General features: G+C 45.0%; 1 protein-coding gene across 1 annotated transcript; it reads left to right on the top strand.

Annotated features, from left to right (window-relative positions):
- The first annotated feature begins 831 nt into the window (after nt 1-831).
- LOC115260874 (uncharacterized) lies at nt 832-25,563 on the top strand. The gene is made up of 2 exons (XM_029862216.2): nt 832-1,492; nt 22,487-25,563. Exons 1-2 carry the CDS (start codon nt 1,389-1,391, stop codon nt 22,779-22,781), a joined length of 399 nt encoding a protein of 132 aa, XP_029718076.1. The 5' UTR covers nt 832-1,388; the 3' UTR covers nt 22,782-25,563.
- Nucleotides 25,564-25,832: the final 269 nt, after the last annotated feature.

Here is a 25,832-nt window from a genome sequence, read left to right on the forward strand (position 1 = left end):
ATCTGAACAACTACTTGATGACTTTAAAGCTGCACCAGAAACTCTCCATCATTAGCAATGTATGGTACCAACGACCGCCTCGGTGCGGCATAAAGAGAGCGAATGATGCAATCGGATATCGTCCTTACATAAGCGCAGAATCTCGAGGCAGCCTAGCCGAATGTGTCCGTACTACAGGACTGCTGGATTGTCAGAGTAGTCATAAACGACGCAGCCGAGAGCACTGTCTGAGGCGACGAAATGAATGGTTTAAATCTGGAACGATACTAACAAAAATGGAAGCAGCAGGCCTGTCTCTTCCGAAAGATAAGCGCTAACTGGAAGAAGCAGAGGATCAGTAAATGGAACTGCTATGCCGTTCTCAAGAAACATGTAAGTTGTTCCAGAAGCTCAACGCATGCGCAGCGGTTTCGTGCCACAAGCCGAGGATTACGTAGACACAGGATACTAAGGTAGCGGAGGAGATGCCTACAGCAATGCAGCAGAATACGGGAATGCACTAAGACCCGGGAGACGTGGGAAAACAATAAGGATGCCATTCATCACTTCAGAAACACCAAAGGACCTGATGAAAATTGCATCGCAACGGAATTGTTCAAGTAATTTCAATTCAATCCTTGTTTTTTTCTCGAGCAATTTCTTGCTTGAATTTCCCACGTATCGAGATACCTTGACTAAAAAATTTCTTGCGATCTGCATTGGGAAAAAAATGTAATTGGTGTATTCTGTCAGACTCTCCCCTGACTCATGAAGAGCAAAAAGGACCGATTTTCTCACGCTCCCATGAATCACGACACGCGTGGATACGACGGCAGTGGCAACCGCGGCGCGAGTTCGTTTCATTGGGCGGTCAGTCGTTACGGAAAGCTGCGCGCGCGAGCACCCTTCTCAAGTTGAGTCGCGTTTGGTTGAGATTGAAGACGTTCAAACAACTGCAGCAGTTGCTGCAAAAGAACATAAGATATTAAGTAAACGGCAAGTGTCACGCACAATCGTGTTGCATTGTTGGGCGTTATTGTGGGTGGGTGAAAATCGCAACTCCGGTGTTTCGCGGTGACGGGAAAGGTCAATTTTCTGGTGGGTGACTTTTCCCGTATAGAAATCAGTCGTCCCAGAATATAAGAAAAGCGCAAAGTTCAAAACAACAGCGAGAGTGTGCTGAACCGTTGCAGATATTTGAGATTTCGGTGCAAAAATAGCCATTAACCAGTGAGTGAAAGTGTGTGATTGACGGAAGCATTTTTCTATGATTTTTCGTGATTACGTGATCATAGTAGGCGCCCTCTGTTGAGTGAGAAGATCATCTAAGCAACCTAAGCGAACAACGGATTGCAACTCAAACAGGTTGACATTACACAAGTGTGTCGCGCGGCCTGCTCAGTCGACGAATGATGCGTCTCAACATGTCGAACACCAAAAACTTCATAGACAACAAAATAGTGGCCATTCAGGCCAGGTGGAGTTCGTCCAAACCGGAGGGCAGAAATAGCAGGTAAATGTCACACGGCGGATGATGAGAACAGGGGAATCAACAGAAATTAAAAATATACCATCATGTAGGGGATTCCCCACCCATGCACAACGCGTTGTGGTCCGTGCGGTGTTATGTCCGCTTGCTCAGTGCAGTCAGTGTGGGAGAAAACCGGTTGGCTTAATTGATACTAGTAGGCGTCACGTTGTTGTAAGATCGACCGATTATAAAGCCGGCCGGTTGGTCAGTATCGGGGTTTCGATAGAAGGTGAACTGAGATTTGTAATGAACTTTCAGAATGAAAGTGGTATACATTTAATACATGTGTTTTGAAATACATGTAGAATAAATTCGAGTTCTTGAGGATTTATTCGGAGGGCAATATCAGGCGTCTTGAAGTTGAGCGATGAGATCATTATCATCGAGTCTCTAATTCGCGATGCTTTTTATTAAGGTTTGGAAATGCTATAAAAACTGGTTTTCCAAGCTACTGAGATGATACTTTCAATCACGTTTTTTATCTGTGTTCTGTATCCATCCATGGTACTTTTGATACCGAAATGTGAAAAGTCGATTATATTCGACCTACTACGTTCGATTCATCGCTTACGATTCTTCTCAAAACTTTGATCACGCTTTAACGTTGGATAGAGTATATCAACCTTCATCTTCGGTTTGTTACTAAAATAGCGCAACCGGACAGGTACGAAAACTCCAGAAATATTCAAAGTTGCGATTCCCACAGATTCTCGCTCATTATTTATGAGTACCACATACACGCGGGAGGCATCGCCGTGCCGTGATTTATAGTTTCGCTCGAACAAGACGGCAAAACAAGTCGATTTCCACCAGAGTTTATAAACACAGAACTTGCCGCGCGCCGCTCGTCTAGTTCTGTTAGCATTAATTAGCTTCGTCCAGTTATTGGGCCGTCCAGGCGAGGTTTATTTAGTGATCTGATTTCCTCCGAACGTAAGTGTTTATGGTTTTTGAATTGTTTATTCTGGGCATGGGATCGTGCCGAAGGTCGTTAACAATCTTCAGTCAAGAATACAGGTATCAGTCTACACCGCCTTGCCTGACACTTGTGTTCACTTATTGGATATGAAAAACACATGGAATGCGTAATTTTGAATATGAACATTGTTTTCAAAAGGTCAACAGTGATTGTGTTCTACTTTCACTTTTGAATTTTGTGACTTCTTCATTGACAGCTAACTTCTCTATGAACTGAATGAAATTATTGTGCGTTTATCTTTGAATCAAAATTCAAAACCAATTCCATTTTAAATAGCACTAACTGTAAAAAGCTTCATCAGGGAATCAATCAGAACATTGGAATCATGTTTCCATGCGAGGCTACTCCTTACTTTAAGTCCTTAATTAGGGTGGTTCATCCGAAATCCTCACGCAGTTTTTTGTACACACTTGTACACATCTTTGCTTTAGTCGTTCTGGTAAAAATCCCAAGAAAGCTCGTCTCCAAATCTCCAAAGCAATCGATGCTGTGGCACGCCGCCTAGAGGATTTGCCGCACAGTGAAGATTTGATCGGTTGTCTACCGGTCGTCAATAAAGCCGGTTTGATAACTTTTCACGAACTCATTCGGTTTAGGTGATAGACCATGGATGTTAATCTGAGATAGCACTTTGCAGGGGCCGTCGTTCCACTCCTGCGGTAGCTTTGCGTTGGCCCCGTTCTACGAGTCTGATGGTACTCTCGGCTGCGTTGTTGATGATACGTTATCTGTACTGCAGCAGCTCTCTAGAGGCGCGACGTTGAGCTCGCCCTCGCCGGACAACGCAGGTTCTGCGTGTATGCTGAGGTTACATCCGGTTCCTTCAGTCGTTCTATGTTGTAAAGTGGTGGTCGCCTATATCGTAAATTGTTAATGACAGAAGATTTTGGGCGCAGTTTGACCATCACCAGGTAATGGTCAGAGTCGATGTAAGCGCCACAACAGTTGCTGACGGCGGTAATGTCGCTGAAGTGCCGTCCGTTAATCAGACTGTGGTCGATATCCGTCTGCTGTAATGACATCCAGGTGTAACGATAAGGGAGGTTGTGTTGGAATAAAATGATCGCAGCCTGCAAGCGAAACCGGTAAGCAAGTGGGCGCTGAACTTTCCACTCGTCGGCCTGATTTCCTCCTCTAAGCCTACTTGAGCGTTCAGATCTCTTATGATGATGTACTGGTGATACTCGCATTGAAGCAGTGCGTAGAATGCGTCCTTACCATAATCAGGGCTTCCAAAGAGTGGGCTGCACGTTGATCATGCTGAAGTTGAAAAATCGGTTTTTGATCCTCAACCTGATCTTCCCTAAGATTGCTCGCCGTCCGGCCAGTGCCACGCGAAGGGATAGGATTGGTTGGACAGAGTACCCGGTGTACATAGAATACCAAGCCTTTACCTTACCAATTCCGACACGTCTGTTTCGTATATTAGTATTAGTTTCTGGAAGTACAAGTAGCTGGATATCCCAAGTCGCAGGACCGCATCGGCAATAGCAGTCCGACTGGCACTATTGAACGCATTCCTTATATTCAGAGTCACTATTGCACAATTCATCTCCTCTTACGCTCTTAATCTCGGTAGTATTGGTAACCGACAATATAGTGTCTCCGGTCGACCCTTTCCGATTACACTAGACACCATCTACACCCTACCCTACCCTACACACACATCTACCGCAGTTCTCGGGATCTTGGTGTTGTAGATGGCCAGCCTGTGTTCCGTTGGGAGGATCCTTCAAAGACAGTCGATCAACAGCAATCGAAGTAGTTGCCTTCGGGTTGGGTCCTTGGCCGGAATTACTGACGACCAGACGACTGGACGGGCACCAGACTTGACCAGAGTGGGGAGCTACCAGGGATGGCTCGCTGAATGCTTGCAGTTTCCGGGCTTAACGAAGCTTGGCGGATGTTCAGCTGGATGTCGACGTGACGTGTATTGGCTGAAAATCCGGGCTTGGCAGAGGTTGGCGGATTGCCAGTAGGATACCGGATTGCGACGGCCGAGAATCATGCCTTGGTCGGACTTGGTGGAATGCCCGGGTGGCCGATCGCCTGGATCCTGGGTAGTCCGGCGGACTACCATCAGGATGCCTGTTCGTAAAGAACGAGAATCCGGGCTTGACAGAGCCAGGCGGACGGCCAGTAGGATGCTTGTTTGTGACAGATGAGCATCTGTTTGGCTTGGCGGAGCCTGACTGCCAGCAGGAGGCCTTGTAGTATCGGACAAAAATCCCGACTTGGCGGGGCTTGGCGGACTACCATAGAATGCGTGGGCGTACCGGACAAGAATCCTAGCTAGGCCAGGATACCTGGCAAGGGCGTACTGCCAAGAGATACTGGCGATCGGTCAGATGGACAGTGGAGAAACACGTGCTTGATCTCCAAGATGGCCGAGCTTGGCCGAGCATAGCTTTCAAACAAGTCATCGCATACTGCACTTCAAAAGGCCTTCCGCTAATTGTTGGCAGTGATGCTAATGCTCACCATATCATCTGGGGCAGCTCAGACATTAACTTGAGAGGCTCCAGTTTGATGAAGTACTTAAGTAGTACAGATCTTGCATTACTTAACATAGGCAACCGCCCAACCTTCATGGTATCTGCTAGAGAGGAAGTGTTAGATATAACGCTTTGCTCTAGCAGAATTAGTCACGAGCTGACCAATTGGCATGTGTCAGATGAAGAATCTTTATCTGACCATCGCTATATCTTTTTTGAACATTTAAATGTTACTTCGCAAACATTGCGTTTCAGGAATCCTCGGTCAACAAACTGGGATCTTTATACTGATTTGGTTGCAGCCAAATTTCATGGATATTCACCATCCATTGACACTCCAAGTGATTTAGATGATGCCGTTGATACTACAACGACCTTCATCATGGAAGCTTTTGAAGAAGCATGCCCTCTACGGTCTGTGAAGATCACAAGAGGAATCCCTTGGTGGAACTCTGATCTGGCGAAACTCAGGAAACAATGTAGAAAGAGTTGGAACAGACGACGTTCGGCTGGTTCGGAGGCTCTCAGGTCGGCTAGCAAGGCCTACAGGAAAGCTCTCCGGTCTGCTGAACGATCCGGCTGGAAAAACCTTTGTACAAATGTTTCCAGCTTGAGTGAAGTCAGTCGGTTAAACAAAATCCTTGTGAAATCTAAGGATTTCCGGGTGAACGAACTTCGTTTGCCAAATGGCGATTTCACTTCCTCTGATGAGGAAGTTCTGGAATGCTTATTCAGCACACACTTCCCTGGATGTGTGGATATTACATCTTCGGATGATCCTGATGTCTTTTCTTGTAGTTATGATTCTTTAGCTTCGGCTCGGAGTATTGTAACTATAGAATCGATTGAGTTGGCTCTTAATAGCTTTGCTCCTTTCAAATCTCCTGGGGCAGATGGGATTTATCCTATTTTGCTTCAGAAGGGATTTGATTATTTCAAACATGTTTTGAAAAAACTACTTGTTTGCAGTTTTGCTACAGGGTATATTCCCAAATCCTGGAGGGTTATTACTGTAAAGTTTATTCCGAAAGTGGGTCGTGCGTCGTATGAAGAAGCAAAGAGTTTCAGACCTATCAGTTTGACCTCTTTTCTTCTGAAATGCTTAAAACGCATTGTGGATCATCACATCAGTGATGTTCATCTGGCCAACGTGCCTCTTCATGTGAACCAACATGCCTACCAATCTGGTAAGTCCACTGTGACTCTTTTACACAAGGTTGTTTACGATATCGAGAAAGCATTCGCTCAAAAGCAATCTTGTTTGGGTGTTTTCTTAGATATCGAGGGTGCCTTTGACAACGTGCCTTTCGATGCCATATTGGAAGCCGCACGGAGTCATGGTATATCTCCAATGATTTCCAATTGGATTCACCAAATGCTCAAAAACCGATATCTCTTCTCGACATTGCGTCTAGCAGGGATTAGGAAATTGAGTGTTTGTGGATGCCCCCAAGGGGGAGTCTTATCACCGCTTTTGTGGAATCTCGTAGCAGATACGCTATTGAGGCAACTCAATAATAGCGGTTTTCCTACTTATGGTTTTGCCGACGACTACCTAACATTGTTAGTTGGTATGTGCATCAGCACCCTTTTCGACCTGATGCAAAACGCCCTTCAGGTAGTTGAGGGTTGGTGTCGCCAATATGGCCTTTCGGTTAATCCGAGTAAAACATCTATTGTTCTTTTCACGGAAAGGCGAAACCGTAATGGCGTTCGACCTTTGCGTCTCTTTGATTCTGAAATCGATGTGACTGAACAGGTAAAGTACGTTGGAGTCATTCTTGATTCCAAGCTTTCCTGGACACCTCACATTGAGTTCAGAATCAAGAAAGCTTGTATGGCCTTCGGGCAATGCCGGCGTACTTTTGGTACAACTTGGGGTCTAAAACCCAAGTATATCAAATGGATTTACACAACTGTGGTTCGGCCAATATTGGCTTATGGATGTCTTGTGTGGTGGCAAAAGGGTGAAGTGAGAACGGTCCAATCAAAATTAGGCCATCTCCAAAGGATGTGCTTAATGGCGATGTCTGGAGCGTTCTCTTCAACTCCTACGGCAGCGCTAGAAGTTCTCTTTGACGTTGCCCCACTACACATTCATCTCAAACAAGAAGCCCTTTCTTGCACTTACCGGTTACGGGTACTCGGTCTACTAGAGGAAACTCCTGTGAACCGCAGTTCAACACACACCTCGTTGTTTCCACTTTTGGTGAATTGGGACAAAATTGTCCTTGCTCCAAGTGATCTTACAATTGCTTGTAATTTTCCATATAGGACATTTTCCACGAAATTCCCTTCCCGGGAAGAGTGGACATCTGGTTATCTGGAAAGAAGTATTTCAGACGGCATCGTATGTTACACTGATGGCTCCCTTCTCGAAGGTCGAGCAGGTGCTGGTGTTTATTCTCGTGAGCTAAGGCTGTATCAGTCTTATTCACTTGGTAGACACTGTACCGTTTTTTCAGGCCGAAATCTTTGCTCTTATGTGCGGAGTGCAATCAGCATTTCAGCAGCACGTAATGGGCAAAGTAATATACTTCTGTTCAGATAGCCAGGCTGCTATTAAAGCACTTGCTTCGGCCAACTCCAGGTCGAAGATAGTTATCGCTTGTCGAACTCAAATCGAGGAGCTGAATTCAGCAAACGCTGTTCACCTTCTATGGGTACCTGGTCATTCTTCCATCGCTGGAAATGAATTGGCTGATGAGTTAGCTCGCTCTGGAGCATCACATGACTTCATTGGCCCTGAGCCTGCTATTCCGATATCGAAGTGTTGACAATATTGACAATATTGGAATAGTTTGGAGTCATGTCGTCAAACCAAATTGTATAGTGCTGAGCCATCTCTACGGGTGGCGAAGTATCTAACTAATCTGTCTAAGCAGAATTGCAGCATGTTGGTCAAAGCATTGACTGGCCACTGCCGACTCAGCTATCACATGGCGAATATTCAGCAAGGTGATTCATTTGCCTGTGATAGCTGTGAATCCGATTATGGAACTTCGTATCATTTGATATGTAACTGTCCAGTTTTCGCGCAACTGCGTTTCCGAGTACATATTCGGTAAACACTTATTAAGTGAAACTGACTTCAGAAATCTGAATCTTCAGGATATTCTGTTGTTTTTAACCCGCTGTGGTAAAGAGCTATAGGCTCTCTTTCGCTTTATGCGTTATTACAGTGCCCTTTTCAGGGCGCTGTTTGAACCCATTGTGGTACGCTTGTGCGTTAGTACCCTCTTCTAGGGTATTTTTCCTATTTCCCTACCTGTCCCTATCCCCATCCAAATCCTTTTTCCTTCCTTTTCCCTCAGGTAGATGATGAAATAGGCTGTTATTTTGACGATGGCACAAATGTCCCAAATGGAGGATAACGTGCCTCTGGAGTCGGCCTTCTGATACCTGAATACATGGGGACTGCCAGCAGGAGGCCTTGTAGTATTGGACAAAAATCCCGACTTGGCGGGGCTTGGCGCACTACCATAGAATGCGTGGGCGTGCCGGACAAGAATCCTAGCTAGGCCAGGATACCTGGCAAGGGCGTACTGCCAAGAGATACTGGCGATCGGTCAGATGGACAGTGAAGAAACACGTGCTTGATCTCCAAGATGGCCGAAGCGTTAGGCGGCATGCGGTGCCTGGCGCATTGACTGAGTATTACATGCACACTGAACATAGATTGTTAAGCCGTTAGTATACAGGGTAAAATATTTGCCCTAAAACAATTAAAGCTCATACATCTGGTTTGGCTCGATAGAATTTTCAGTTCGAGTTTGATGGCTGGAGAGCCCACTTAGTGACATGCCTAAACCATTCATTCATTCATTCATTTAATTTATTTAGTATTACATTATTATTATAATAAAACTGAATCAACTATTTCCAGCCACAACACTCGGTTCATGGCTGCAGTCCTCCATCCGCGGTCGCTTCCCACATTTGCCAGTTCGTTCTGTATCTGGTCCGCCCATCTTGCACGCTGCCCTCCAGGTCTTTTTGTACCATCCGCATCTTTTGCGAACACCAGCTTTGCAGAGTACTTTCTCACAACATGACCTGCTAATCGTATCCTTACAGTTTTTGCGACCTTCCGGATGCTAGGTTAACCGTAGAGTACAACGAGTTCGTGGTTCAAAGGTGTGAATGCCTCTTCCATGACCCGACGGTCGATCCCGATGGTATCGATATCATCCGCGAGCCTCAGGAGTATATGCAATCTCGTGACAATGGATCCGCTCCTTTGCACACCAGCTCTCCTTATCGCTCGATGTTGAACAGTAAGTTCAAGACAGCATCGCCCTGCTTCAGCCCGTCTTAGGTCTCGAACGATGACGAACTTTCATCCGCAACCCGTACACTTGATTTCGAACCGTCAAGTGTTGCACGAATCAGTCTAATCAGCTTCGCCGGAAAACCATGCTCGATCATAATCTGCCATAACTCGTTTCTCTTCACTGAATCGTACGCTGCCTGATGATGAGTCTGCAAGTTGTACACCCGTAATTTATCGAGAATCTGCCGCAGGGTGAACATTTGATCTGACGTTGATCGACCTTCACGAAAACCCGCCTGATAATCGCCGACGAAGGACTCATCAATCGGCCTCAGCCTGTTACACAGAATTCCGGACTAAATTTTGTATGCTGAATTGAGAAGTGTTATTCCTCTGTAATTCGTGCACTCCAGTCGATGTCCTTTTTTGCATAAAGGGCAAATGAGACAATCCAACCAGCTAGCAGGCAGTTCTTCCTCTTCCCATATATTCAATATAATACAGTATAAGAGTTACTACAGCTGCTCACTGTCGTACTTGAGAAGCTTGACCGGGGGTTCGTCCTTCCCAGCAGCCTTATTGTTCTACAGCCCTCTAATGACTGTCTTGACATCGTCTAGCGTTGGAGCTTCCACAGCTTGTCCGTCGTCCTCGATTCGAATTCTTTCTGTCGCTTTTCCATTCCCACCGTTCAACAATTCCTCGAAGTGCACTCTCCACCTGGCAGCCACCACTGTTTTGTCTGTCAGCAAGTTTCCTTCACGGTTGTTGTACATGACGGGAGAAGCCGCTCGGCACGTCAATGACAGTCTCGTAAAACCTCCGCATATCATTCTGATCCATACTTTTTTGCGCCTGAGCAATCACATTTTCCTCATGGTATTTTTTCTTTCTGCGGTGGATTCGTTTTTCGGCTGCTCTCGCTTCCCTATATTGCTCCCTGTTCTACCGGGTCGAAGACACCAGCATCCGGCTTCTGGCAACATTCTTCTCATCCGTTACCCTTAGACACACCTCGTCGAACCACCCATTCCTAGGCCGTCTTTGAGCAGTGCCTATTACCTCCCGCGCTGCCGTACTCATCGCTCCGTGGATAGACTCCCACAGAATGGTGAGATTAATGCTCTCGTTGATTTCACTTATCCGCTCGTCCAGCTTCTGGTGATAGTCAGCTACCAAACCGTCTGCTGATAAACGCTGGATGTTGAAACGCATCGATCGCCGTATCTTAGAGCCCGACACGGTTGACAACCGAGCTCGAATCGTACTATGAGGTAGTGATCTGAGTCGATGTTGGGACCCCTTAAAGTTCTAACATCAATGACCTCCGAGAAGTGTCGGCCTTCTACCAGCAATGGTCGATTTGGTTTCAAACTTTGCCATTTGGGTGTCTCCAGGTGTGCTTGTGGATATTCTTGCAAGCAAAGTAGGTGCTACTAATGGTCATCCCCCTGGCAGCAGCAAAGTTAACTAATCTCAGACTGTTGTCCTTTGTGACGAAGTGAAGACTCTCCGTACCGATAATAGGATGGAAAAAGTCCTCTCTTCCGACCTGCGCGATGGCGCCACCGATGACAATCTTAGCATCATATTTTGGGCATTCTCCATAGGGGGCTGTTCATAAACTACGTAGACCAAATTTTGGCCATCTCGGACCCCCCCCCCTCCCCCCTCGTAGACTTCTGTCCATACAAAAATTTGGAAATTTATATGGAGCGTAGACTTTGGCCAGACCCCCCCCCCCCCTCCCCTCAAAAAGTCTACGTGGTTTTTGAACGGCCCCTAGGTCTTGTCAAGGCATTCGTAAAACGCATCCTTCACGTTATCGGTTTTGTCGTTAGTCGGCGCATAGATATTGATCAGGCTGTAGTTGAAAAATTTGCCTCGAATCCTCAACGCGCAGATCCGCTCGTTGATCGGCTTCCACCTCATGACTCGCTTCATATGTTTCCCGATCACTATGAACCCATGTTCCGCCTTATCGCTGCCGCTGTGGTTTGGGCCACCGCACTTCCTGAATAGCAGCAACACACACACCAACTTAGATTTTTGCACGTTGAAACGAAACAAATAACAAATCCCAGAGTCTCTAGGACGTTTAGATGTTTGTTGAGGATGATCAAATATGTATTGTGTTGAAATTAAAAAAAAAAAAGGCCCATCTTCTTTCTTACACACCAGCTAATATATGCAACGGATTAGATCTGCTCTAGAACATGTGCATGATGATAAACTCATTACGCGTCGTCAAGAATGCATTGAAATTAGAGAGACGATCGTGAGTCATTACGCCACAAATAGCCCAGTGCCGATGATTACATTTTGATTAGAATAAATCCCACATAATGTTTCGATTAAAATCGAAAGGGAAACTCTTGACAATCTGTGGGAAGTAGAAAAACCGCTTCCATTCCTATGAGATGTGACGAGATCTATGCGTAGTACGTAGTAGCAATTTCATGTCCGCGCGCGACTCCATCGCGATACGCGCTAATGGTGGAGGTGATTTTCTCACCTCCCTTAGGTAAGCAGATGCAAATTTACGAGTACACAATATAATGGATTTTAGTCATCGTCGTCACAAAGCTCGTTGGCACCCCACACGTCACTACATATTTGGGTACGTTATTGCGGCGACCAACAACCGATAAAGTTCAAATCAGTTCGAGATGAGTCAAACCGGACGGCTTCGGTGGACGGTTCCGGTGACAAAGCTCAATATTGATTTGGAGATGTTGACTTCACTTCCAAAGCCAACAAATAACGACAGCTATGGGTTTGTCAATGCGTCGTTTAGATGAATAAGGCTCGCAGAAACAAATAAGACAAGAGTTCCCTCACATGTAATATGTTAAGGCTGTGTAACACGTAAAATAGATCCCATTGAACCTCTTCGCCATTGAGCCCTTCTTATTCTTCTTTTAATTATTATGGTGGCGTTTTCAGTGGTTTCGGGGGGTCTCAGGTGCGTTATATGGGGCTCAAGGGGATATTATGTAGGCGTTATCAAAGAATAAGAACATCAAGAATGCCCACTCCGCCGATGCTTGGGGGAACACAACCGCAGCGCTATCTGCGGATGAAAGTTCAACCTTCATGCGGTAGTGTGCGTTACTTATTACATGCGGATACCAAAACATATATACGCACACCACCTTCTCTTATGACAAATCACGAACACTGTTACAGAGAGCTTCCACCTTGATACGCTTAGAGAGCGCAACTTGTATTGTCGCTTGATGTTTACATAAAAAAAAGGCAAGAGAGGGCATTCTTTCTATTTTTATTCTTTAGCGTTATCCAAGGTTTTTGATGGTCTTAGGTGTGCTACATGGCGTCCGAGAGGGTTTTGTCGGGACGTCGGAGGCATTACGCAGACGGTTTCATGATTTTGGAGGTGTTACATAAACGTTGGGCTGCAAAACGGTGAGTCGATAAGGAGAGCGTCCAATATAGCTCTGGTCCTCACAAGTTCCTACCTCATGCCATACCACGGGTCAAGCGATGACAAAGACCGCCAGCTAAGATTTGTTGCTTAGCTGGTAGTGCAGCCTGGGCACTGTTGTCCTTCTGACTTCAGCTAGATTGAGGAGGTACGATCCGAGCGTCAATTCACCAAGAAGGTGCGGCTCAAACAGCGTCTGTTCTGGCATTCAGCGGCTGAGTAAGAAACGCTGCACGACGCTCAGCTAGATCCAAGGTGGTTGCCCCATCAGCGTGGTCGTCCCAGTGTTGGTTGGGACGTTAAACAGAACTGGCACGATGGCCCTGCGGCGAGACAGGAGTGTTGACGTAGGCCTAATGAGCCACCCGTAAAAATCCCCATTGCGAATAACATAGGAGAAAATACGACTCGATACAATCGGCAAAGACCCACGTGACAAAATAAGGACTACGATTGGAAACTTGGAACATGGAATTTCAAGTCACTAGGTTTCGTAGGATGTGACAGGATAATCTACGACGAACTACATCCCCGCAACTTCGACATCGTGGCGTTGCAGGAACTTTGTAAGACTGGACAGAAAGTGTGGAAAAGCGGGCATCGAGCGGCTACCTTCTACCAAAGCTGTGGCACCACCAATGAACTGGGAACAGGATTCATAGTGTTGGGCAAGATGCGACAACGTGTGATCGAGTGGCAGCCGATCAACGCAAGGATGTGCATGTTGAGAGTTAAGGGCCGTTTCTTCCACTACAGCATCATCAACGTCCACTGCCCACACGAAGGGAGACCCGATGACGAGAAAGAAGCGTTCTACGCGCAGTTAGTGCAAACATACGATGGTTGCTCGCCGCGTGACGTGAACATCGTTGTCGGCGACATGAACGCGCAGGTAGGAAGGGAGCAATGTACAGAACGGTAATCGGGCGAAACAGCCTGCACGCCGTATCGAATGATAACGGCCAGCGATGCGTAAACTTTGCAGCCTCCCGTGGTATGGTAGTCCAAAGTACCTTCTTCCCCCCCAAAGATATCCACAAAGCCACCTGGAGATCACCCGACCATCAAACAGAAAACCAAATCGACCACGTTCTAATCGACGGTAAATTCTACTCGGATATAACCAACGTCCGCACATACCGCAGTGCGAATATAGATTCGGATCACTACTTAGTCGGTGTATGCATGCGCTCAAAACTTTCGACAGTTATCACCACGCGTCGAAGTCGAACGCCGCGGCTCAATATCGAGCAACTTCGTAACGTAGAAGTGGCTCAAGACTACGCGCAGCAGTTAGTAGTGGCCCTACCAACGGAAGAGCAGCTTGGCGCAGCTACACTTGACGATGGCTGGAGGGACATTCGATCCGCCATAGGTAGTACCTCGGCTACAGCACTAGGCTTCACGACTCCGAATCACAGAAACGACTGGTACGACGGCGAATGTGAACAGTGGAAAACGAGAAGAATGCAGCATGGACGAGAATGCTGCAACACCGTACGAGAGCGAATGAGGCACGTTACAAACAGGCGCAGAACAGGCAGAACTCAGTCTTCCGGATGAAGAAGCGCCAGCAGGAAGAACGAGATCGCGAAGCGATGGAAGAGCTGTACCGCGCTAAGGACACACGAAAGTTCTACGAGAAGCTGAACCGCTCGCGCAGAGGCTTTGTGTCACAAGCCGACATATGCCGAGATAATCAAGAGCGAGCGTGAGGTGGTCGAGAGGTGGCGGCAGCATTACGATGAGCACCTCAATGGCGACGTTGCAAGTACCGAAGGTGGCGTGGTAACAGATCTTGGAGTATGTCCACAGGACGAAAGACTTCCGGCCCCTGACCTCCAAGAGATTAAGGAGGAGGTTGGCCGGTTGAAAAACAACAAAGCCGCTGGAGCAGATCAACTACCCTACGAGCTTCTAAAATATGGTGGAGAAACACTGGTGAGAGCACTACACTGGGTCATTACCAAGATTTGGGAGGAGGAAGTATTACTACTGAGCGCTGCCTACAAGATACTCTCTCAAATTTTATGCCGCCGTCTATCACCGATTGCAAGAGAGTTCGTGGGGCAATATCAGGCTGGATTTATGGGTGAACGCGCTACAACGGACCACATGTTCGCCATCCGCCAGGTGTTGCAGAAATGCCGCGAATATAACGTGCCTACACATCACTTGTTCATCGATTTCAAATCGGCGTATGATACAATCGATCAAGAACAGCTATGGCAGATTATGCATGAATACGGATTCCCGGATAAACTGATACGATTGATCAAGGCGACGATGGATCGAGTGATGTGCGTAGTTCGAGTATCAGGTACATTCAGAGTCCCTTCGAATCTCGCAGAGGGTTACGGTAAGGTGATGGTCTTTCGTGCTTGCTGTTCAACATTGCTTTAGAGGGTGTAATAAGAAGAGCGGGGATAAACACAAGTGGGACGATTTTCACGAAGTCCGTTCAGCTGCTTGGTTTCGCCGATGGTATTGATATTCTTCTTCTTCTTCTTCTTCTTCTTTATGGCTCTACGTCCGCACTGGGACTTGGCCTGCCTCGCTTCAACTTAGTGTTCTTTGAGCACTTCCACAGTTATTAATCGAAGGGCTTTCTTTGCCTGCCATTGCATGAATTTGTATATTGTGAGGCAAGTACAATGATACTCTATGCCCAGGAAGTCGAGAAAATTTTCCGACCGGAACGGGAATCGAACCCGCCGTCTCCGGATTGGCGATCCATAGCCTTAACCACTAGGCTAATTGGAGACCCAATGGTATTGATATTATTGCTCGTAAATTTGAGACGATGGCAGAAACGTACATCCGACTAAAGAGTGAAGCCAGGCGAATCGGATTAGTCATTAATGTGTCGAAGACAAAGTACATGATGGCAAAGGGCTCCAGGGAGGAGTCACCGCGCCCGCCACCCCGAATGCATATCGACGGTGATGAAATCGAGGCAGTTGAAGAATTCGTGTACTTGGGCCCACTGGTGACCGCCGACAACGATACCAGCAGAGAAATTCAGAGGCGCATTGTGGCAGGAAATCGTTCTTACTTTGGACTCCGCAGAACTCTACGATCGAATAAAGTTCGCCGTAACACGAAGTTAACCATCTACAAAACGCTACGGCGGAGTTGCAGATGGAAGACGGGACTTGGAGAAGGCGAATGAACAACGAGCTGCATCAGCTGCTGAGAGAACCAACCATCGTCCATACCGCGAAAATCGGGAGGCTACGGTGGGCGGGTCACGTCATCAGGATGTCGAATAGTAACCCGACTAAAATGGTTCTCGAGAGTCATCCGACCGGTACAAGAAGACGTGGAGCGCAGCGAGCTAGGTGGGTCGACCAAGTGGAGGACAATCTGCGGACCCTACGCAGAGTGCGGAACTGGAGACAAACAGCCATGGACCGAGTGGAATGGAGGCGGCTACTATGTACAGCAGAGGCCACCCCGGCCTTAGACTGATCGGTAAGGTAAGTACATAAACGTTTTCGGTGGTTTCGGACTGAGAGAGAGGAGACAGTACACTAACAGCCACGATGATTACATTTCTTCTTCTTACTTTATTTAGTTTTGATGCGCCGTTCACATAGTTGTAGTGCGCCGCCCAACGGTTTGAAAATATAAAATGCCTTGAAACGCCCTGAAACCCCTTGGAATGATTCCTGAGACCATCCCTACCTGAATCACCCTTAACCTTCCGTAACTCGCGCGGTTGACTACCTGCGTCAGCACCACGCTAATGCTGAGAACAAAAAGCGAGATTTTTTCAACGTATTGTACAAAATACAACAGCGCGATCGCTCGTGGGTTAAAGCCCATTGAAGCGTCCCTGAGGCCTCTTTATCACTGAAACGCCCTTGAAATCCCCGTAATCGTATTAAAACGCCAACAAAACCTCACAGAAAGCTCTTAAAAGGCTGCTGAAAACTCTGTAAACCACTGAGCTCCAGGAAACTGGAATTGGCTCACCACCAAACTAAGGTGGTGGTTGGGAACAATCGCAAGTCGGAGCAACAATCGGTGATCAGTGTAGTATAGGCAACTGCACTACCACTTCGAAGCGTCAAACACTGGGATTATCACCCCGACGATAAGCTTACTTTCTGTAGCCACGTTGATTATGCTTGCAAGAGAGCTATAGTGGCACTGTCACGGATGATGTCCAATATCTCTGCTGTGTGCCAGTCCTGAGCACCCATGGTGGTGTAGAGGGCCGAATTTAAAGATCTCCATTGCTGGAAAATTGCCAGCCTTCGCTTTGACCTGTGGCCTGGTCAAATTTCTGTCGATTTTCGTCGCCATGAGCATCTGGGTCTGCCTTCACTTCGATGTTTTGCTGGGTTCCAAACTAACGCTTGCTTGCAGATTTCGTTTCCGCCCCTGCGTAGAGTGTGGCTGACCCACCTCCACTTTCGCTCCCGAATTTCTTTCGCTATCGGTTTTCGATGACATCGACAATAGAACTCCACGTTGGAGATCCAATTGTGAGACCACCATGCTCGAATTATATACCGCAGGCATCTATTGATGAAGACCTGCAGACGTTGAGTGTTCTCAACTGATACGCACCAAGTTACACTGGCGTAGAGCAGCACAGACTTCATGTTCAAGTTGAAAACTCTGATTTTGATGCGTCGACTAATCTTATTGTTTTTCCATACATTTCTCAAACTCACAAAGGCAGCCCACGTTCCGTGATCCGTGATCCGTGCACTTACATGTTGACCTTGGTACCACCATCGGCCATCATTTGGCTACTAAGATATTGCAAGCATTCAACATTCTCTACTCTTTGCCCATTTACCGTGAAGTTGGAAGAGATGACCATGTTTACATCCAACGATTTGGTCTTGTTGATGTAAATGGTAAGACCTGCCGCCGAGGAGCGATCGGTAAGATCATAGAACTCTGCATATCAAAGTGCCGAAATCAGCCAGTTTCGAAGTCATTTAGGTGCTCCATGGTAATGGGCTGCCACAGCACCCCACGATTTGGTACACAATCAATCGCACCTACCAGGATCTCGTTGATTACAATGAGGAATAGTAGCGGTGAACCACTCCAGCAACAACCCGGATGGGATCGGACAAAACACCGTTGTGCAGTACTCTGACGCCTGTACTGTGCATCAATGAGGCCGATGATTTTCTCAGTGACACCTGAGGGCTCCCCACATGTTTTCGTGATTAATGAAAGTCTCTCTAATAAAGACAAATCAATCAATCAATGTTTTCGTGATTGATATGGTCATAATCAATGAACACCAGGCAGAGACTCTTGGAATTCATTGATTTGCGATCGACTCCCAGGACTCTGTTCAATATCATGCTGAGCGATTCCAAGCAACAGCATCAAAATCAAGGAGATTTTTTAATTCATGATTTTCTATTGAACTGAAACTTTGCACAGTTTTTAAGTTCCATCTAAATCGCCATTTTCCGATATCAAATTTTTATTTTGAATCACGACTAACTTTTCAAAAGGGTGTATGTGAAAATAGTTCAAAAATATTCAAAAATCTGCACAGCCAAAATGGTTCGTTCGATTGCTATGAATTTTTCAGCAAAGTTAGATAACTAAATGGTGATTCGTAAGAAAATATACACTGTGAAAAAAAAATCTTTTTTAACATTAAAAATATCATTTTTGTCACAAAAACTCAAATATCTCAAAGCCCTATCTTTTTACCAACGTATTTTTTTCAGGGAAAACGGTCCATTGTATTAGGTAGATTACCATAAAAATTTGGTGATGATAAACTAATAAACAAAAAAGTTATGACAATTCAAACATTTCACAATTTTCACATTAAGTAATAATTTTTTTAGTGTAAATTATTTCGGGCGGAAATCGCAGTTTGATGCTGATTTTATTGTTAATGGCCTTGCGTGAGTAAAACAAGCTGTTTTTATTATGTATTATGTATATTATATGTACAGTAATGTTCCGATTTTATCACGCCCTCCGTGCATTAGTCGTTTATTCATTAGTTTGCTGTTACATTTGAGAACAAGTGTTTTCCCTCTCTTTCAAGATGAATGTTGAAAGCGTGTTTTGCAACGTTAAACATATTGAAATGGGTATAGATGTTGAAGTATATTTCAAAGCATTTTTGAAAAGGGGCGTGATTAAATTGTTTAAACAGATGTCGCTGATGGTACGGTGGCATGACTCTCTGCACTTAGCACTTCTGGCAATTTCTCAGTTGTTGTCGTTTTCGAACTTCCTGCGCCCTGCTTTACCGATGATATACAGATGGCTCATTTGTCAAAGTATAGACGGCAGGACGTGCCAGTCTCTTTCAGTTTATCTATGGTGCTTTCGGTGAGATTTCGTAACTCTTTTGAACATTTTTTTTTTCATCAAACGGTCTACAAGAGAGCGTTGAGTTGAAGACCTTTGAGAAAGCGACTGTTCATGTTGTTCGTTAGATTATAATAAACAAAATCACTTATTAGTTTTAACTGACTAGTTTGGTGTTGTTTGCTTGGCTGAAGAAAAAAATTACTATACAATTTTTAATATCCATAGCGGTAGTATTTTTTTGCTTTTTCGTGAGCATTGTCATGGTATGTATACAGACAAACAAACGTAACACTGACGAAATTTTCATTGACCACGCCTTTAACGATCATTTTGAATCTTGGTTGTGGCTTTCATAACCAGAAGAGTGCCCATCGTTTCACACTAGCGCCTTCTGATGACGATATTGCACAACGCAGTGTTTCGTGAAACATCATTTCCACCAGGTGGTGGTAGTGTGAACTGGGCGATGGATTTTCACGAAAATTGTTCTAGGCGTTTCGTCTGTTTGTCTGTGGTATGTACCTCTCATGCATTTGTTGTTGTTGAAGTTACTCGCATTGTTCCGATCATATAATCTGTTCTCTAAGAGGTATTTTTTTGCAGATCAACGCGTATATATAAAACTTTTAATATGCAGCTTTCGTCCTAAAAATAAGATTAATTCCATTTTTCTTATGATCAACAGCTTTTCAACACTATCAAGGGATTTTTTCACCAGTCAGTTACAATAAAAAGTATGACACTCTCAATATTTTTGATCACAACACTGGTCGCGTCTAAGTCTGAAATAGATAGGGTTTGTGTTCCATCAGTAATCTCACGCTCCCAATTTCATCCTATTCAAAAACAAGCGATTACGGCACCGATTGATTCCGTTCTTTTTGTTTTCATGCGTGCTCACTTCTAACAAAAAATACAAAAATAAGAAACAAAACAAACAGTGTTTCATTCCTTTGTTTTTCGTAGGATGAAAATGGAAGCCACATGCTTAATAAGGGAACCAATACCCTACTATAGTAATTATGAATTATCAAACAAAAATATCATGAAAACAACTTGTTTAATTCAGGCGGTAGCCTTTACAATAAAATCAGCATCAAAATATAATTCTCGAAATAATTTACACAGAAAAAAATTTTTTTTTGTTACTAAATGTAAAAATTGTGAAATGTTTGAAATGTCATAACTTTTTTGTTTATCAGTTTACCATCACCAAAATTTTACGGTAGATAGCTGATATAATGGGTCATTATTCCTAAAAAAATGACGTTGGTAAAAAGATAGGGTTTTGAGATATTTGAGTTTTTGTGACAAAGATCATATTTTTTTAGAGTAAAAAAAGAAATTTTTTACAGTGTATATTTTCTAAGGAATCATCATTTAGTTATCTAACTTTGCTGAAAAATTCATAACAATCGAACAATCCGTTTTTGCTGTACAGCTATTAGAATAATTTTGAACTATTTTCGCATTCACCCTTTTGAAAAGTTAGTCGTGAGTGAATATGAAGGTTTGATATCGAAAAATGGCGATTTAGATGAAATTGAAAAACTGTGCAAAGTTTCAGATATTTTTGAAATGGTCGCTCAGGATCGACTGACATGACTCCTTGGAATTCCTCTGCTACGGATGGCTGATTTGGTAAAACGAAATATTTTGCTTGAGTCGTTAATTAAGATGTTAATAGAATAATTTACCCTTTGATTGCTTAAAAAAAATATTTCCGCTTAATGGCTTGCAATCAAAAAAGCCCAAAATCGCTGATTTTGCCCTAGGTATAGTTCAAAATTGTGACGTGCTGGAGCAAATCTGAGCCTTGGAATCAGCGGCCCACAGACCCACAGACCCATAAGCGTGCTCTTGAGACAGAAAAATGTTCGCTATGTAGTTAGCCGGGTCGGTCAATAGCATTCATTAGTCCCACTAAGGCGACGTAGAACATCGTGGAGGAGGCGAATGTTACCGGTATTTGCGGCTTTCTCGTCTTCGTCGGCTAGGGAGTCCACCCACGCTTTATTGTCCCGTCTACATGAGCGCTTCAATTCCTTCTCGACAGCCGAATAGCGCTGATGGGCTACTATTTTGGTTCCTCGTGTTTTCACTCGATCTACCTTGGCATTAGCGTTTCTTCACTTCTCTATCTTCCTTCTGTGATCTACTTTCTCCGGGTGTTTAGCTCACCCAAATTATTCTCGACGATGGCAATGAAGGCGTTCTTGATGGCGCTTCATTGATCTTCAACGCTTCCACCTTCTGGATGGATTATCCGCAACACGGTTCTCTAGCTCCTCGACGAAGGACCCTTTCACCGCAGCGTCTTCCAGCCGGCATGTGTTGAACCGGCGCCCGATTTCCTCCTCCTTTCGATGGTTCCTAACAATGCGCAGCCGGATCTCGCCGATTAGGAGATGATGGTCGGACACAATGTCGGTGCTAAGTTTTTTCCGCACATCAAGAAGGCTCCGTCTCCATTTTCGGCTGATGCATATGTGGCCGACTGACAACAATATTAGTTGTGAAATTCCAAGGCGCGTCAGTATAAGCCGAGCCTACTACGGGCTCCAGAAGAAACTGCGGTCACAAATATTCATCTCCGTATCAAGTGTACCATGTACAAAACGCTAAAGCTTGGTGATACACTACGGACACGAGACATTGACCATGCTTGAGGAGCTTTCAAACAATGTGTTGTCAACTGCCATTGTTATAAGCATCTTTGGCCTCGAAGGTATGCAAAAGAATCGACATGTGGCGGTGAAACATGAACCACGAAGTCGCTTCACTCTACGGCGAATCCTGCACCTAGAAGGTGGCCAAAGCCAGAAGGATGCGATAGGAAGGAAATGTGACAATAATTCCAGAGAATAACGCTGCAAAATTTGTGTTTGGCAAAGACTCGGTTGGTACAAGAAAACGAGAAACATAGTGGGCAAGATGGGCTGACAAGGTAGAAAGTGACCTAGCGAGCATCGGCCGCGATCGAGGATGGAGAGCGACAGCCGTAAACCAAATACTCTGGCGTATTATTCTTGATTAGGTGTTATCTTAAGTGTGATGTTGTGCAAATCAATATAAATGTAATATCGTAATTACGCTCGTTCTCCGGTGGTTTTTAATCCACCGAGTAGTGATTTAGCGCCTTGAGCAATATCCGCCTGCGGTTTGTCGTGGCGTATAAGATTCTTAAAATGTGCATGCACTGTAACGCTAGAATTGCCTTGAGTGCAGAATTTTAGGAGAGTCAAACATCTGAGCTACTAAACCATATTGTCAAAGGCTTGAAGTGTTAATAACATCACGATCGACCGCAGATCCTCTATAGAAATCTTACAACACCTTGGCCTCCAGGAAAATGAACCAATAAATTTGTTCGGGAAATTTACGGGAATGTGTACACACAATGATTTACGGCAAGCCACTGGAAATTCAAAACATAAATCGAGGCAATAAATTTTCCTTCCTCTTCTAGGACCTCGGAAAGGGAAACCTTCTTCGAAAAGTTTGGAACACTCTTCAAACAACGGTCCACCCATTTTCTGCTACAAGCCAAAACCGACGTTACCCTGCAAGACGAGACGGGCGGAGGAGCACAAGAGTTGCTGATCGCGAACAGCACAAGACCACAAATCAATCCATCTACGGTAGCGGCAGCCGCCAGCGAAGGAATACCAAATGTCGCAAACGGAGATGCCTCGATCGATGCACTGTACGACGAAGACGCAGTAAGTATACAGCTGTCCGTTCCGTTGCTAGTGTGTAGATAAAAGATTTCCTTTGTTTCGAATCGGACCTGAGAGCTGCGAATAAATTGCACCAAATGCATCACCCTGATTAGAACCTATCCCAAGATGAAGCGTTCAAGAGTTGTGTAACAATATTTATAGTTGCAAACCGCACGGCGCAACAAATGGTCCATTGCGGGCGCCTTCGATGATGATGTTGATGAGTTAAAAATAAGTTCTCTTCTTGATGGGTTTCCGATCGGCAACGAGCGGGTATGTTCAAGCATTTCTTCGCCTCCACTTGGTCTAGTCAGTCGGATGCGAAGCGATCACCGTGCGATGAGCGAAAGTGTTTTTAACCAGAACGAGCGAAGATGGGTTTTATTCCCAGTCGTCATCAGCTGGGAAGCACTTGAACAAAGCATGTCATGCTAGAGCTAACGGAAAACAGAAATGACCACTTTTTATATGTAGATTAAGTGCTCATCGCCGACTTGGATGATTTATTGCCATTTCGGTGACGCACATGTGCAGTAAATGAGCTGGATATTTGAGAAAATTGGAATTTTGATTGTTTATTGGAACAACCATGTATGTATCGATGTTCATAGAAACATCGAAGCGGTACGATACTTGCTATAAGCTGTAGCGATAACTAAAACGATACAAGGGACTCGATTTTGTCAGCGTATTCTTTCTGATTTTTTATTACTCTATGCAGTGCCTTTCAGCCTTAGTTTGGTGATGAGCCTAAACGATTTAGGAAAAATTTGATTGTGAGATGAGTTTGATTGTAAAAAAATTAGTAAATCACTTCGGATCGACATTGATTTGGCATGTTTCCGTTACGTAAAGCATATCTACTTAAAAAAGTTTTTTAATAAGGGACTGTCGTCCATAAACCAACATTTTCAGGTTATTTACAAAATTTAGAACACCCCCCTCCCTCCCTCCTTCGTGATCTTTTGTTCACTTTTTTTTTTTAATTTGTATGGACCGTGATATTTGTCCAACCAGGAGTTGTCCCAGGTGTTGTCCCAATTTAGCTCAGATTTGTGTGAATTTTACCTATGTCTGAATTACTTTCTCTTGACGTGTACTGCATTAGAAAGCTCTCAGTTAATAACTGTGGAAGTGCTCATAGAACACTGAGCTGAGCAGACCTTATCCCAGTGCGGACGTTACGTCAAAAAGTAGAAAAATTGGCTTATTGGATAAGAGTTAGTTTGTCTTGAACACCAGTTTCACGGTCGCCATGTGATGGAGACAACGTGCTTTTGATTGTAGAAGGCTTTTCGTGAAGACGGTATCCAAAACGGGGAAAGTATTGTAAAATATCCTCCAGTTCAGGTTTCGAAACACCGTATTGTTCGGTTATTATAGTGCGCGTGCTCAAAATACAACGAGTATTTTTACCCGAGGCCGCTATTATCGAAATATATACACTGAACGAAAACCCCATCCCGAAATCGACTGATTTGTCCGACCATCCAGTCCAAAGTACCAAAATCGTGTTTTCGAATGACGAATCAGTCATACGGCAATCATCCCAAAAATCGGATGACGATCATCTTATTCGCGTATGAGTCGACGCACGCTATGTGAATGAATATTAGTTGCAGAGCGAAGGCCACACAGATGCACCGAATTTATTCATCGATAGCTTAACAAGTTCCTTGATCGTGACACCCGGGACATTGACGACTTTGATTCGCATGTCCTATCCTGGACATGTCATATTTTTTGAAAAGGGTGCCCGCAACGGTACCCTGGCCCTGGCCACTAAGCACATATATTTTTGAAAAAGATAGCGGTGATATTGTTATCAATCGCTAAAAAACAAAGTTGCTCGATCATATGGTCGACATTCTATTTTCATATCGCTGTCATCCGGTTTTAAGATGACATCATTCGGTCGGTGGACCATACGGTTTCCGACCGAATGTCGTTAAGGGGCGTGATCGTATCGCCTCTCAGTCGATCTTGGGCGGGGGGTTTCGTTCAGTGTACCGGTCGATGCGGAAAGTGCTCCTTGTATAGTGGACAGTGAAGGTTTGGCTTATTTAGGAGAACAAACGGCTGAGATTTTTTTTAAGTGATTAGTGGATACCTGGGGAGTAATACAATGTGTTCTATAAGGGTGTGTCTACAGTGAAGCACGAATTTTTTTTTTTGAACACCTGGATAACCTTTACGGTGATGGGACAACGAAGAGAAGAGTGTTTGTGGTAGGGAGGAAAGGGCACGTAGGTGCCAGTGCTCTGCCGTACTACGCCTGTGTAAAAAAACCCTCTTTCCCTTGAACCTTCCCGCGAGTATTTTTTTCCGGAATTCCAGGCCCTCGGAACATTGATTTGAAGTTTTGGCAGACGATCTTTTTGTCCTCCGCTGGCATGGCGCTGGCGGCCAATTTCTCGCCCCTCACAGGGGCTGAGTATACTGCAACTATATACCCGTCCTTCATGGACCCGGAAGGCACTGCAAGTCAAGCCCAATACCTTCGAATGGCGCTGTCTACGAAAACATGCCTCATGATCCTTTTCTCTTCCAGATGTCGGTCGAAAGTGCCATATGTGGCAAAAACGACGGAGCTTTCAAGGAGAGCAGAGGAATGGCCAACGTCCTCAATGTAAAAGAAACCGGATCAGTTTAGGCGTCTACAAGCGATGAACAAGCTAGCCGATGGAACGTATATCAAGATCTCCGCACATCCTACGATGAGCCAGCGTACACGGGCAACTCCAAAGCCATGGAAAAAAACGCCTCCATGAGATGTAGGCTTTCTCCTAGCTAAAACATCTCCTAGTAGCTGGAGCATCTCAAAACTTTCCACCCACGCCGAGACTTTGGCCACCTCCACACCACGATGTCTGCACAGTTTTGTTCACCTGAATCAGCTGAGTGTAGTGGACCAACGACGCTTCTACCAATCCCACAGTGACACAAAATCAGACTGAAAAGACCCAATACAGGGTCATACATCTGACAGCAGCAATCTTCGCCCCTTCGGAGAGGAACATTACCATCCTGAAAGCATCAATGGACAAAAACTACCACAGCAAAACCCGGGCAATACTTACCAACTGCGATGTT

Source organism: Aedes albopictus, chromosome 1, assembly GCF_035046485.1.
Source record: "Aedes albopictus strain Foshan chromosome 1, AalbF5, whole genome shotgun sequence".
Classification (NCBI taxonomy): Eukaryota; Metazoa; Arthropoda; class Insecta; order Diptera; family Culicidae; genus Aedes; species Aedes albopictus.